Source organism: Anguilla anguilla, chromosome 2 (genome assembly GCF_013347855.1).
Source record: "Anguilla anguilla isolate fAngAng1 chromosome 2, fAngAng1.pri, whole genome shotgun sequence".
Classification (NCBI taxonomy): Eukaryota; Metazoa; Chordata; class Actinopteri; order Anguilliformes; family Anguillidae; genus Anguilla; species Anguilla anguilla.
In genome coordinates this window covers 61,384,277-61,399,276 of record NC_049202.1, presented here as the reverse complement: position 1 = coordinate 61,399,276, position 15,000 = coordinate 61,384,277, and the positions used below count along the sequence as shown (strand labels likewise).

The following is a 15,000-nucleotide window of genomic DNA, read 5'->3' as shown; positions in this document are numbered from 1 at the left end:
AAACCTGGCCAAAAAAAAAGCCTCCCCGTGAGTCACGGCAGGCCATTCATCAGAGTGCTGCTCCCAGAAACCAGCTCCCGTCAAAAACCCGACAGCACGGATCAGAGTGACGGAAATAGAGAGATGGGGGGGGGGGAGAGAGAAAGAGAGGGAGATGGAGAGAGAGAGAGGGAGAGGGACAGACTTTGACTTTTGAGACCCTTTAATAAACCATATCCCTTACACACACATAAACTGCCTATGATACATACAAATAAATTCATAAATAAAACTGAGAGAGGGGGAAAGAGAGAGAGAGAGACAGAGAGAGAGAGGGAGAGCGAGGTGGTAGGGTGTGGAAGGAGGCAGTAGGGCACAGAAAGGATAGGGAGATGTGACGTACTGGTGACGGCCAGGTAGGTGTTGGTTTGAACCTCGCCCGCCAGGTTTCGGGCGAAGCACTGGAACATTCCGGTGTCGTCGGGCAGAAGTCCGTTGACCTGCAGACTCCCCCCAACCAGCACCCTGTAGCGGGGCGTCTTCACCGGGCTGATGGGCGCGGCGTCTTTATACCACACTATATCAGGCTGGGGGACTCCTGGAGAGGAACACAGGGAGTGAGACACACGTGTACACACACACACACACTCTCACACACACACACACACACAACGCACACACACTCACACACACACACACACACACTCTCACACACACACACTCACACACATGCACACACGCACGCACACACACACACACATGCACGCACACACACACACACTCACACACACACACTCACACACACACACACACACACACACACACACTCTGACACACACACACTCACACACACACACACAACGCACACACACTCACACACACACACACACGCACACACACACACACACTCTCACACACACACACTCACACACATGCACACACGCACGCACACACACACACACATGCACGCACACACGCACACACACACACGCACACACACATACACACGCGCGCATGCACACACACACTCTAAATACATTTACAGTAAATTCTTTACAACGTACAGTACACAAATACACACACACACACACACACACACCTCGAGCCTGGCAGGGGATGTCCACCACCTTCTCCATCTCTGCAGTGATGTGCCTCTCCGGTTCCTTCACAAACTGGGGGGGCTCTGAGGTGGGGGGGTGGGGTTTAGAGATTAAAGATCAGGTGAGAGGGCTGAGGTACTATCACACCTGCACAGGGCCTGTGCAGTTAAATTCTGCAGCGATGCCTGTGCAGTTAAATTCTGCAGCGATGCCTGTGCAGTTAAATTGTAACTAAATTTGGTTTGAATGGAGTATCTCCAATGTAGGTAACATGGAACAACTGTTAGCAGTAATCTTATTTGCACACACAAATATGTTTTAATATCATATTTACACTTATAGGCCATATGTTCATTATACACAACAAATAAACACAGCCTGTTAATTTCACAACGTGTCTTCAAGATACAGAATGATTTCACTTTAGCAGGGAAGATGTGACAGGGCTGGCCTTGTCTCACGTGAGCACAGCTATATTCACTGTAAGGCAGTGGTAACCAACCCTGCTCCTGGAGATCTACCATCCTGTAGATTTTCACTCCAGCCCTAACAAAGCACACCTCATTCAGCAGCTAGAGATCTACCATCCTGTAGGTTTTCACTCCAGCCCTAACAAAGCACACCTCATTCAGCAGCTAGAGATCTACCATCCTGTAGGTTTTCTCTCCAACCCTAACAAAGCTCACCTCATTCAGCAGCTAGAGATCTACCATCCTGTAGGTTTTCACTCCAGCCCTAACAAAGCACACCTCATTCAGCAGCTAGAGATCTACCATCCTGTAGGTTTTCTCTCCAACCCTAACAAAGCTCACCTCATTCAGCAGCTAGAGATCTACCATCCTGTAGGTTTTCTCTCCAACCCTAACAAAGCTCACCTCATTCAGCAGCTAGAGATCTACCATCCTGTAGGTTTTCACTCCAACCCTAACAAAGCACACCTCATTCAGCAGCTAGAGATCTACCATCCTGTAGGTTTTCATTCCAGCCCTAACAAAGCACACCTCATTCAACAGCTAGAGATCTACCATCCTGTAGGTTTTCACTCCAGCCCTAACACAGCACACCTCATTCAGCAGCTAGAGATCTACCATCCTGTAGGTTTTCACTCCAGCCCTAACAAAGCACACCCCATTCAGCAGCTAGAGGTCTTGTTGAGCTACTAATTAGTAGAGTCAGGTGTGCCACATTAGGGTTAAAATGAAAACGACGATGTAACGGTTAAGTATCGACGCTGACGGCGAGCAGCGACAGGAGGGGGCGGGGCCCGGATGACGGGCGGGTTACCGAGCACGTGCAGATAGGCGCCGGCGCTGACGGACGGCACGCTGCTGCTCCTCAGCACCGCCTCGCACTCGTAGTAGCCCGAGTCGCCGACCAGCGGCCCCATGACGGTCAGCCGGCGGCTGAAGTCGCTCAGACCGCTGCTCACCACCACGCCGTCCTTCCGCCAGGTGATGCTGAGCTTTATGAGCGGCCTGTGGAAGAGGGAGAGAGAGAGGGGGAGGGAGAGAGGGAGGGGGGGGAGAGAGAGAGAGAGAGGGGGGAGAGAGAGAGAGGGAGGGGGGAGAGAGAGAGAGAGAGGGAGAGAGAGAGAGAGAGTGGGGAGAGAGAGGGAGGGGGAGAGAGAGAGAGGGAGAGGCGGTGAGAGAGGGAGAGAAAACAGAAAGAAAAACAGAGAAAGAGCGAAAGAGAGAGAGAGAGAAAAGAGAGAGGAAGAGAGAGACAGACAGAGAGAGAGATAATGGTTTTTTTGACAATTTGCATTTTATGCAAATTACTGCTTTGTACTCTTCGGCAATATTATAACCTGTGTGGTCAGGACAGTAAAGCATATTTGAATTTGAATCTGGGAGAGAGAGAAAGAGAGGGAGGTTGAGCAGTAGTACAGAAACTCACACACTCACTCAGACTCACTCACACACACACACACACACAGAGGCACGCACGCATGCACGGACACACACACACAAAAGCGGACAAAGACACACGCTGCAGCACCTGTTTTCTGTCTCTACCAGTTTTTATGAATGCCACTTCGCCAGCGGTTGTTTTTATGGTGTCTGATGCATGTCTTTTATGTACTCTTTAATGCACTGTCTGCTGAACCCTCCAAACCGAGACTTGTGTTTTGGTGACATATATTTTCTTGAACTTGGAAAGCAAACATCGCATTTAAAATAATTAACAAATTAACTCAGACTCACACACACACACATGCACACACGCACACACACACACACACACACACATTCATGCAAAGGCAAGGAAAAGGGAACACACATTCTACAGCCTGCTTTATCTGAAATGTCAAAGTTGACTCACCTGGCATTGGCCACGCACTCCATGGTGACCTCTGAGGTGCCAGACACCACGCTGGTGTTTCGTGGGGGGATGATAATTGTGGGGGCGATGGGATCTGCCGGGCCCCCCACATCTGAAAGGGAATGGACAGGGGGTTCACTGTGTGTGAGTGTGTGTGTGTGTATATATCTGTGTATGTGTGCGTATGTCTGTGAATGTCTGAGTTTGTGTGCACATGCGCTTGTGTGTGCGTGTATATGTGTGTGTGTCCACGTATGTGTGTGTGTGTGTGTGTGTGTGTGTTTGCACATGCTCTCGTGTGTGAGTGTATGTGTGTGTGTACGTACGTGTGTGAATGTGTGTGTGTGTGTGTGTTTGCACATGCTCTCGTGTGTGTGTACGTACGTGTGTGCATGTGTGTGAATGCGTGTGTGCGTGTGAGTGTGTGTGTGTGTATGTGTGTCAGTGTGTGTGTGCGTGTATGTGTGTGGATGTGTGTGTGTGTGCGTGTGTTTGCACATGCTCTCGTGTGTGAGTGTATATGTGTGTGTACGTAAGTGTGCATGTGTGTGAATGCGTGTGCATGTGTGTGAGTGTATGTGTGTGTGTGAGCATGTCATGCTGTAATTGAGGAGAAGCAGGCTGAGCAGGATGGCTGGTGTCTGTGGGAAGGTGAGGGAGCTGTGGGGGCTAACAGGACCCAGAGCAGCGGCAGCAGCAGCAGCAGCAGCAGCAGCATCGCTAACCCCAGCCCTGCACTCCAGCTCCGCCTGAATAATTTACAGCCGGGCCTCAGAGCCCTGACACAGAACAATAGTTTCTAGACTCCGCGGGAAGCGCTCGAGTTCCGGAGGAAAGTGTACTGCAAATCACGCCAGCCCCTCCCGGCCCTCGCCGCGGTTACGGTGGCCTGGCCCCGCCCCTGCCCTGCGGAGGGGGGGGTTGGGGGGGGGGGGGTGGGTTTGCTGCCCCTCTTTCCTCAGCCCTGATTGCGTTAAACAGACAGGATGAGACGGAGAGCGCGGCGGCTAATCCGCCTTAGCGCTCTGCTTTCACAGCTGGCGTGCGGCGATGAGATACAGACAGGAATAGAGACGTGACCTTTTAGCACCGAGGAACGTGATTAAAACATTAAGGAACCCGGAGGAAAAGGGAGAGAGAGAGAGAGAGAGAGAGAGAGAAAGAGGGGGCAGGGGGAAGTGAGAGACACAGAGAGAGAGAGAAGCTAGAGAGGGAGGAAGAGAGGGGAGGGAGAGAGGCAAGACAGAAAGGCAGAGTGATTTAGACAGAGATGGAGAGAGAGTGAGAAACAGGTGTGACAGAGCAAATAACAGAGGGAGAAGCGAGAGAGAGAGAGAAAGAGAGAAAGAGAAGACGGACTGAGAGAGCGTAGAGATGCTCAGCGATAATGATGACGATGATCACGTCTGACTTAAAAGCTCATGCACTGTGCTCTCTCACGCCTCCCGCTGGTCACCCCTTGCACTGCCACACAGCTCAAACGAGCCTGAAACCAAGGGCACAAAGCCATTGCTACAAACGCGCTGTAACTGCAGGTCCTCGGCTGGCCTGCAGAGGGCAGCAGCACTTCTCCAGAAAGCAGTGGATGGGGTGAGCATGAGAGATGCCTGTTGATCTCGCTCTGCCGGGAGAGCAGACGTGCTTAATGTAAACCGAGAGAGGCAATGCTAACATCGCTGATTGATTTCCATTACAGACACCCACAACATGGTCTCAGGTCAAAGAGATGAAGAAAAAATAAAGCCTTCTTCGCTGGAAAAACCAAAGGCTTCTGCTCTCAGGAGTGTATTTCTGCGTGTGCTTTTCTGCACAAACAGACACAAGCACACACACACACACACAAACACACACAGATGTGTGCTCACATACACACACGTACACACACACACAAACCCACACGCACACACATACGCACATGCACAAACACACACTCACACATGCGCACATGCACGCACACACACACACACACACACTCACAGACAAACACGTAGTCCCACAAGCCGAACAGTCTGCCGTGCGAATGAGTTCACAAACAACCCCCGCCCCCCCTCCTCCACCCCCCTGTCTCCCATGCTCGCCCTGCTCAGCCCCAAACGCGCATGTGGGACATTAAGATTACAGACCGCGACAGACGACACGGCGGTGCGAGAGCGATCTGGGTAAACAGCGGCCGTGCCTGTCTGGCGTCCCGCCCCCCCTCCCCCCCCCCCCCCCCCTCCACGGCCAATACGCAGCACGACCAGGAAGGAGGAGTGGCCAGATGGCAGGAACAGGAAGCCAAGATCTGTCAATCATTTCCCAGATCATCTGTACGGGACAGGAGCGTAACTATAACACTGCCCAATGGACACAGGCGACTGGACTCTACTCCCGCCCCCCCCCCCCCCCCCCCCCCCCCCCCCCCCCCCAGTATCAGCACAGCTGTCAGTGTTTCAGAAATCGACCGCAGAGTACAGCGGTCTGCAGGCTGACGGCCCAGGTGGGACTCTGGAGACGAGCTCCAGCTGTTAAGAAGAGGAGAAAGCTTGTAAGAGCCCCACGGGCTCCAATCCAATCCGGACCGGACCGTGCCAGTGCCCGATAGGGGCTACCTGTAATCGCCCGTCACGTCGCCTAGGGCACAGGATGCTTCAGTGTTTGGGCGGCAGTGTAGTATAACGGAGAAGGAACTGGTCTTGTGACCTGAAGGTCAGAGGTTCGATTCCCCGGAAGGACACTACCGTCGTAACCCTTCAGCAAAGTACTTAACCTACATGCTACGTAGAATGTGGTGAAAGTCGCTCAGGATAAGAGCGTCTGCTAAATGCCTGCAATGCAATGTAAAGTGTTGCATTTCATTGCTCTCTAGCGACCCCCGCAGGTTCGATGGGGTGCCTGTTGACAGCGTGCCGAAAGCCGCGTATGAAAAGCCTTGCTCTGACACGCCTCTCGAGCTCGGCTGGGGGCCGTGGTGTGAAGAAAGAAGCAGGTGTGGAGACGCCGCAGATTTCGGAGGAGAACAGCGGGTAGCGGATGCCTTCGCTGTCTGGAACCTGCAGTGCGAACGGCGGTTATGAAAAGATAATTGCACGTTCCAAATCAGGGTGCGAACGGACAGGTTCAGCCCGTCGTTGGATGACAAATTTATGTAAAATACCGTTTTTTTTTTTGTTTTTTTTTTTAATTAAAAAAGAGAGAGAAGATGAAAGAGCTGATGACCGGGCCTGCCGCCAGCGGACGACCACTTTGCCGATCGGCAAAAACACCGGGGTGCTGGCAGCCGCGGCTGGCGGCCGAGAGATGCGTGCCTGCAGGGGAGTACAGCATGCACTGTAAAAACAAATACCCAAAACAAAAACAGCAGCAGTGTTGCTAGTGAAAAATCATTAAATGAGAAAACGGTAGCCGTATGAAGAGTGTATTCTTCACAGTGTGTGTGCGTGTAGCCATAAGCATGGCCCGCGCTTCTGGGACACGCACAGGAGCATCTGCTAACTGACGTCCCGCGGTGGCGCCTACTTGTCAGGATTACCTGCACTGTGAGGACCTCTGAAGAAGAGCCACTGAATAACCTCTCCCACACAAACACGCACACTCACACACACACACACACACATACGCACACAGATGGATATGCACATTCATATACACACACACACACACACACACACATACCTACACACACACGCACCTACACACACACCGACAGATACAAACACGCACACAGCGCACGCATCCGCACACAGACATACTTACAGTACATATACACACAATCACACACACACACTTAAATACCAATACACAGACACACACACACACACACACAAACCGGCACACACACACACACACACACACACACACACGCACACATGCATGCACACATACACCAACCCTTGAATAGAACACTGCTGCATTGCTCAGGCTTAATATGTACACAAAGCACTATGTCCCACAGCAATCTCAACTCTTTTTTTTCCAGCTGACTGACCGGACATTTTTTGAGCACAACAATGCAGATGCCCCTTTTGTGTGAGTCCAGCTGAGCCTTAATGCTCCAGCAAAGGGCATCAACCCTAACAAATAGCTTCCTAGCAGCCAAACAATAAGCAATTCAATTACTCGCAGGCAAAGGGGAGGTGTGGTCTAATGAATGAGCCTTCACGATTGGCTGCACTCCTTCTCACCCACTCCAACAGGTCTAGAGATCACCTTGAGAGGGTTGCAGAGGAGAGAGCTGCATTAAAACCTCATTTACTGCTAGCCTAAACAGACTGAAAACATCCTCCTCCAGGTCCTTAAGAACCAAGCTAAACACACATTCGTACAAACTGAAAATGGCACCTGTGAAGGGGAGGGGGGTGTATGTGTATGTGTGTGCATGAGAATGTCTGTGTGTGTGTGTGTATGTGTGTGTGTGTGTGTGTGTTTGTGTGCATGCGTGCGTGTGTGCACGTGTGTATGTGAATGTGTGTGTGTACGTACGTGCGTGCATGTGTGTGTTCATACGTGCGTGTGAGTATGTGTGTGAGTGTGTGTGTGCGATTGTGCGTGTGTGCATGTGTGTGTTCATACGTGTGTGTGTGGGCGTGTGTTACTCACTGTCCACAGACAGAGTGATGAGCTGACTGGTCTTGTTTTCTCCGTTCTTGTCGTTAACGGCCTGCACGTAGTATCTGCCGGCGTCCGGGGCCACGGTGGACAGGATGACCAGGGTGTTGTCCAGGGTGATGGCACTGCGGGAGACACAGGGGTCAAAGGTCACTGATTAACCTTTGGATATGACACACGCGGGGAAGCCCGTGTCCGTCTGATGAATTCCTCTCTCCAACATCAGACTGCATTAATTCAGCACTAAACCCCACCCCCGCAGCTCCCTGCTCAATGTCAATTGGCAGGCCTGGTGTGTTGTAGGAGTGTGTTTAACAATTTTGAGCCGCTTTGCATGTTCCATATGGGCGCTCCTTCCACTCCTCCTGTCGCCTCCTCTTTCCACTTCTCCTCTCCTCTCCTCCGGAAAATGAAATGTAGATCTGAGGGAAGTGGGCTCACTAAAGGAGTATCAATCATTCCGCAGCGTCTGTACAGGCATGCTGACGCACCAGGAGAACATACAGCATATACATAACAAATCAATGCATATACCACACACACACCCACACAAACACACACACACACACAAACACACAAGCTCATACGCACGTACACACACACCCACCGGCTCACACACACACACACAAACACACAAGCTCATGCGCACTCACACACACACACACACACACACACACCCAAACACACACGCACAGGTAAATTTGGTTGAATGGCCACATGAATTGGCCACATGAAACCCCCGGATTGGTTCAGTGCCTCCCCGCGCCCCTGAGCCCCAGAAACCACCGATCTGGGCAACCGAAGAAAAAAAACAAAAAAAACTCAAAACTGCTTTTCAGCGGATGCATTTCCAAATTCTATTAAAAAAAGGAAGCTGAACTAAGAAATTCATTTTCTTTTCTGAGCAGACACCGTTGTCCCAGACGACTTAACGCGGTGTTAATTCTGCCTGCGGGTCCCTCTTACCGTGGGCATCCTTCAGATCCCACACCGATGCTGCAGTCAGAACGCTTCTGGGCTTCGCCAGGTGGCTCGTCCTATTATGAAAGGGTTCTGGTGGGTGGGCGGGTGCCATGGTAACGGATTCGGGCTGTGCCCAGCGGCCTAGCAAAGCTGCACATCACTGACTACAGTGTCACCTGGAGGGGGGGGGGGGAGGGATTTTGGTCGGCAGGACGTCCGTATCTCGTTGAGCGTCAGCGATCCGCACTGCCAGACCGGGACGCCCACAGGCCACGCCCACAGGCCACCTGCGCAAGCTGCATGTGACGAGCCCCGCTCTAACTCGCCCTCTGACTCTCTGAGACTCACTCTCCGAGTCTGACTCTGACTCTCTATCTGAGTCTCTCTCTCTTTGAGTCTCTCTCTCTCTCTGACTCTCTATCTGAGTCTGACTCTGAGTCTCACTCTCCGAGTCTGACTCTGACTCTCAATCTGAGTCTGACTCTGAGTCTCTCTCTCTTCGAGGCTGTCTATCTGAGTCTGAGTCTCTCTCACTCTGAATCGCTCTCTCTCTCTGAGTCTGACTCGGAGTCTCCCTCTCTCTGAGTCTGTCCACATTCTAAGTCAGTGTTCCAGAACTCCATTGCTCTCAGTTACCTTTCCAGTAGTTACATTCGGTTACCAGTAAGCCCCTCAGATTGTTTCCTCAGCATTAGAACGTTCAGGTAAGAACACTCTAGTCACACATCTGTGACCTCACACCTGACAGGGTGGAGCAGGCCCTTCAGTGCCGAGGCAAGGCTCTGCCACTGGGACAGACAGGACAGGTGAGCGATGATGATGATGATGATGATGACAGGGCCCCGGGTGGGCGAGGAGCCACCCGGGACGCAGCCGAGCCCCGCCTGGAGGCCGGCGGGAGCCCGGCGCGTCCGAGCGCGCTCCGTCCCGCTTTGTAATCGGCGGATCAAACCGGGCTGAACGGGCCTCTTCGTCCCGTCATGAGCCCCCAGAGCGGCGCTGTGTGTGCCCGTGAACCGCGCTAAATATTTAACGTCTCCCCGCCGCGGACGACCCCTCGGACACGGCGCCTGAATAATGCATTCGGGCGAACGCGCGGGAGGAGGGGAGCGGGAGCGCTTAATTAATCTCCGCTGATTCCACGGACCTTCCAGAACCTTCCCTCGGCGCGCTCGCGGCGTACACACACGTGCGCACACCAAAAAAGTGCACGGGAAGGCCAGGCGCACGCACCGACAGATTCGTACATGTACAGAAACACACGCTAACAGGCACCGGCAAACGTATACACACTCTCTCACACACACACACACGTAAGCACACATTCAAACACACACACACACACACACGTACACACGCACGTGCACACAAACACATATGCATGCACACACATACACACACACACACACACACACATGCACGTGTACCCACAGTTTCACTCACGCGTGAACACACACGCACACACACGTGTGTGTACCCACGTAGCAGACACATATACGTCCTCATAAAGTCTACAAGGTCACGCTCTGCTGAGCTGTACATTGGCAATAAAGTCCCCATAAAGTGCACACACGTCAGACTCCGCTCGGCTGGATTAAGGAACATGCAGAGAGGTGCACACACAACACACAAACGCCCACAGGCACGCACACGCAAATATGAAAAAGATGCACACAGAGAAATTCTCTGAAGGTTCATTTATGTATTTATATATATATATTTTTTTTTACAGTAAATTTGAGTCCCTACTGATGTTCTTTTTGTTTGCCGTTTGAACCCTTGACTCATTCCTGCTCAGGAGAAGACCGATTTTAAACACGTGATGCATCTCGCCCACACTACCCAAATCAATGGGTCACGGGGATGAAAGTGCAGGTTTAAGCACAGGCATGCAGTGCTGTGGGACCCGTCATTTTAACATGGGGGGGGGGGGGGGGGGGGTTAAAGGACAGATGCTGAAGTGAAAGATGCTGGTTTTGTTTCATGGATGTGGCTCTGAATATTCTTCCCATCCACCCAAACACATGCGCACACAAACACACACACACACACACACACACACACATGCACGCACACACAGTCCCACGCTCTCTCCAATCCAGCCCAGTCAGTGGGGAAGTGGCACTAATGACTTTTCAACACATTGCTCTTTGTGTTGGGATTTGTCAAGCCAGGGAGCTGAGAAATTAGGGGTGGGGAGGCTGGGGGGGGTGTAAGAGGGAGAGGAAGGTGGAGTGTGAACAACTGAGGGAGGAAGGGGGTTATTTTCTCAGCAACACATAGCCAGGGCATTATATTCTGCTGGGTTTGCTTTGCATCGAGGTGTATGTTAAAAATTTTTTTAAAGAGGACCACGCGAACCCCGCGCCTGCCGTCCGGAACCAGCCCCGCTAAAGCCGCCAAGCCTCTTCTGAGCCCTCACAGTCAGCGGGCGCTCAGGGGCGGGAGGAGCGCTCAGCAGACCGTAACCAGCGGCACTTCACCCTTCCATTGCTGGAGCCCACAGTTATGAAGAGCAGACTGCAGCCACGGGGACAGATGGCTGCTCCTGTTCAGAGAGAGGCTGCTCCTGTTCACTCCAGAGAGAGGCTGCTCCTGTTCACTTCAGAGAGAGGCTGCTCCTGTTCAGCTCAGAGAGAGGCTGCTCCTGTTCAGAGAGAGGCTGCTCCTGTTCAGAGAGAGGCTGCTCCAGTTCAGAGAGAGGCTGCTTCTGTTCAGAGAGAGGCTGCTCCAGTTCAGAGAGAGGCTGCTCCTGATCAGCTCAGAGAGAGGCTGCTCCTGATCAGCTCAGAGAGAGGCTGATCCTGTTCAGCTCAGAGAGAGGCTGCTCCTGTGCACTTCAGAGAGTGACTGATCCTGTTCACTTCAGAGAGAGGCTGCTCCTGTTCACTTCAGAGAGAGGCTGCTCCTGTTCAGCTCAGAGAGAGGCTGCTCCTGTGCACTTCACAGAGAGGCTGCTCTTGTTCAGAGAGAGGCTGCTCCTGTTCACTTCAGAGAGAGGTTGCTCCAGTTCACTTCAGAGAGAGGCTGCTCCTGTTCACTTCACAGAGTGACTGCTCCTGTTCACTTCAGAGAGAGGCTGCTCCTGTTCAGCTCAGAGAGAGGCTGCTCCTGTGCACATCACAGAGAGGCTGCTCTTGTTCAGAGAGAGGCTGCTCCTGTTCACTTCAGAGAGAGGATGCTCTTGTTCAGAGAGAGGCTGCTTTTAATACAAGCCTGCTTTGCTTAGCTGGAGGCGAGAAATATTTCCATCTGTAATTATATTCTGTGTGTCTGTTGTATCTGTTGGGAGTACCTGTAGGGTGGGGGTGGGGGCTTGGTTGGGGGATAGATCAGGATTCTATTAATGTTATTCGGTAATGGAGTGTGCGTGTGTGTATATGTGTGTGCGTGTTTATACTTGTGTGTGTGTGCGTGTGTCTGTCTGTGTACGTTTGTGTGCATATTTGTGTGTATGTGTTTATCTGTGCGTGAATGTGCATGTGTGTGTTCGCTTGTGTGTGTGTGTGTGTGCGTGTGTGTGTGTGTGTGTTCGCTTGTGTGTGTGTGTGTGCGTGTGTGTGTGTGTGTGTGTTCGCTCGTGTGTGTGTGTGTGCGTGTGTGTGTGTGTGTTCATGTGTACTGGTCACATGACCCATGTATTGGCTCACAGTTAGAGACGGGCAGCACAGAATTGTGTGTGATTGTGTCTGAGGCCATTCATCAGCGTGAGCTCTGCTCCCCCAGGGACCAGGCCCATCTCCAGCCCATAGACCTCCATAACTCCCTGACAAACGGCCAGCGCGTGGAGGAGGCTCTCCGAGGAGAGAAGGGGGTCATGGGTAACAAACGACGCTCTGGAGCAGAGAGCGGTGAGTCAAATCAAATGAGACAGAGAATCTTTTTTTCACGCGTTTCCTTGGTGATCCAGGACAGACTGTTCATTTATGAGGGTGGCGTCTCAGCTCAGGCCACTACGCTGCTTGCTGTGCTGCTCAACCTATACCTTCCCTTTGCCATTCACTCCCACTATACCATTCACCCTGTCACTCCAGTGCTCACCCCCATTATACCATTCACCCTGTCACTGCACTCTACTGCACACACCCACTCTACCATTCACCCTGTCACTCTACTGTTCACCACACTATAACATTCACCCTGTCACTCTACTGCTCATCCCCACTATACCATTCACCCTGTCACTCTATTGCTCATCCCCACTATACCATTCACCCTGTCACTGCACTGTACTGCTCACCCCACTATACCATTCACCCTGTCAATATACTGCTCATCCCCACTATACCATTCACCCTGTCACTGCACTCTACTGCTCATCCTCACTAAACCATTCACCCTGTCACTGCACTCTACTGCACACACCCACTCTACCATTCACCCTGTCACTCTACTGTTCACCACACTATAACATTCACCCTGTCACTCTACTGCTCATCCCCACTATACCATTCACCCTGTCACTGCACTGTACTGCTCACCCCACTATACCATTCATCCTGCGACTGCACTCTACTGCTCGGTCTACTAAACCTTTAATCCTCTCTGTTCAGTTCTTTATGTCATTTTCCCTGTCTGTTCACTCAGCAGTTCACTGTGCAATTCCATTCTCCCTACCATTTCAGTTCAGTTCTATTCGCTCTATGTGTTCTTACCACCTCTCACCCTGCTGTATCATTCTCCCTGATTGTTCAGTTCACTCTGCTGTTCATTGTATTTGTTGAATCTGCTGTTCACCAGATCTGCTTAAAGTGCCGTTCAGCCCGTCGGTCTCCTGAACACGGCAACCTGTTTATTCATTCATTTATGCCCTGGTCACAACAACTTCCAATTTCACTCTGTCTGTTCGCCTGACGGTGGAACACTGAAGCGATCTTCTGACCCCCCTCTCTGACGATGTGCACACACACGCACACACACACACACACAAACACATGTTTTTTTATCGAGCTGGGCCCTGCTGGTCACCTCCAGTGGAAGAGAACAGTCAGCATGAACACAGGTCGGAGGGGGGGGAGGGGGTTGTTGTGGTGAACGCACAGAAGAGGGCTGTGGCGCAGAGCCCCTGTGAGTAATAGGGACTCCATACGCAGGTGACAGGGAGGGGACGGCACAGCCCAGGCCATAATTGATCACTCACAATAAAAGATTGCGCAGGTAATTACATCCAGGCAGTCCCAGTGCCCTTGTGCAACTTTACCCCAGGTAAATAATGTTGGGTGTTGCACCCACCCAAATGAAAAGGAAAGGAAAAGAAAAGAAAAAAACAAAAACAACCTTAATTCCACACCGTGTGCAAGGTTATTTCAATGTAGCAATCACCTTGGAACCTCCGGGGTTAGAAAAACAAAGAGAATTTCGCAGAAAAATCCTCAATTATGCCAGCGCCCCGAGCTGTGTATATATCCCGAGGATCGCAAAGCTCTTCGGCAGCGCACAGATCCAAAAGTTTCAAAGCTTTTAAACTGCACAGCTACAATTCAAATCTCCCAAACCGTGCACGGATGCTTAAAGTTCTCAACTGTGCACACACACACAACAGATCCAAAGCTCTAAAGCAGCACGGGTCCAGTGATTCAGACCTTTTAAATGTGCACAGCACAGACGATTCAGACCTCTCCGACATGTACAGATCCAACGATTCAGAACTCTTCAAGTGCACCAATCCTTACGATTCAGACCTCTTAAAGTGCATGGGTCCTTAAGATTCAAGCACGTAACACTGCACGCAAGCAACAGATACAAAGCTCTTAAACCGCACGGATCCAAGGATTCAGACTTCTTAAATGTGCACAGATCTAACGATTCAGACCTCTTAAACATGCACAGATCCTTAAGATTCAAGCGCTTAACACTGCACACAAGCAGATCAAAACGCTCTTAAAACGTGAACGAGTGCTCAGATCCAACAATTCAAAAGCTCCTGACCGTACAGGGACAGAACCTGAATTTCAAAGTGCACAGATCCAACCAAACGATCCAGAGCGTCTCAGAATGTCGAGCCGCGCGCGGAGGGCACGGAGCGTTCCGGAGACTGGACCAGGGAGCA

General features: G+C 51.6%; 1 protein-coding gene across 1 annotated transcript in view; it reads right to left on the bottom strand.

The window, feature by feature from the left end:
* The window catches only part of sdk2b (sidekick cell adhesion molecule 2b), a 92,182-nt gene that overhangs the window by 56,219 nt on the left and 20,963 nt on the right, over positions 1-15,000 (bottom strand). Inside the window, exons 4-8 of the mRNA XM_035401039.1 lie at positions 7,980-8,113; positions 3,402-3,513; positions 2,364-2,554; positions 1,079-1,162; positions 383-577 (exon numbers count right to left, since the gene is read on the bottom strand). Coding sequence (XP_035256930.1) covers positions 383-577; positions 1,079-1,162; positions 2,364-2,554; positions 3,402-3,513; positions 7,980-8,113 — 716 coding nt within the window. The remainder of the gene's footprint in view (positions 1-382; positions 578-1,078; positions 1,163-2,363; positions 2,555-3,401; positions 3,514-7,979; positions 8,114-15,000) is intronic.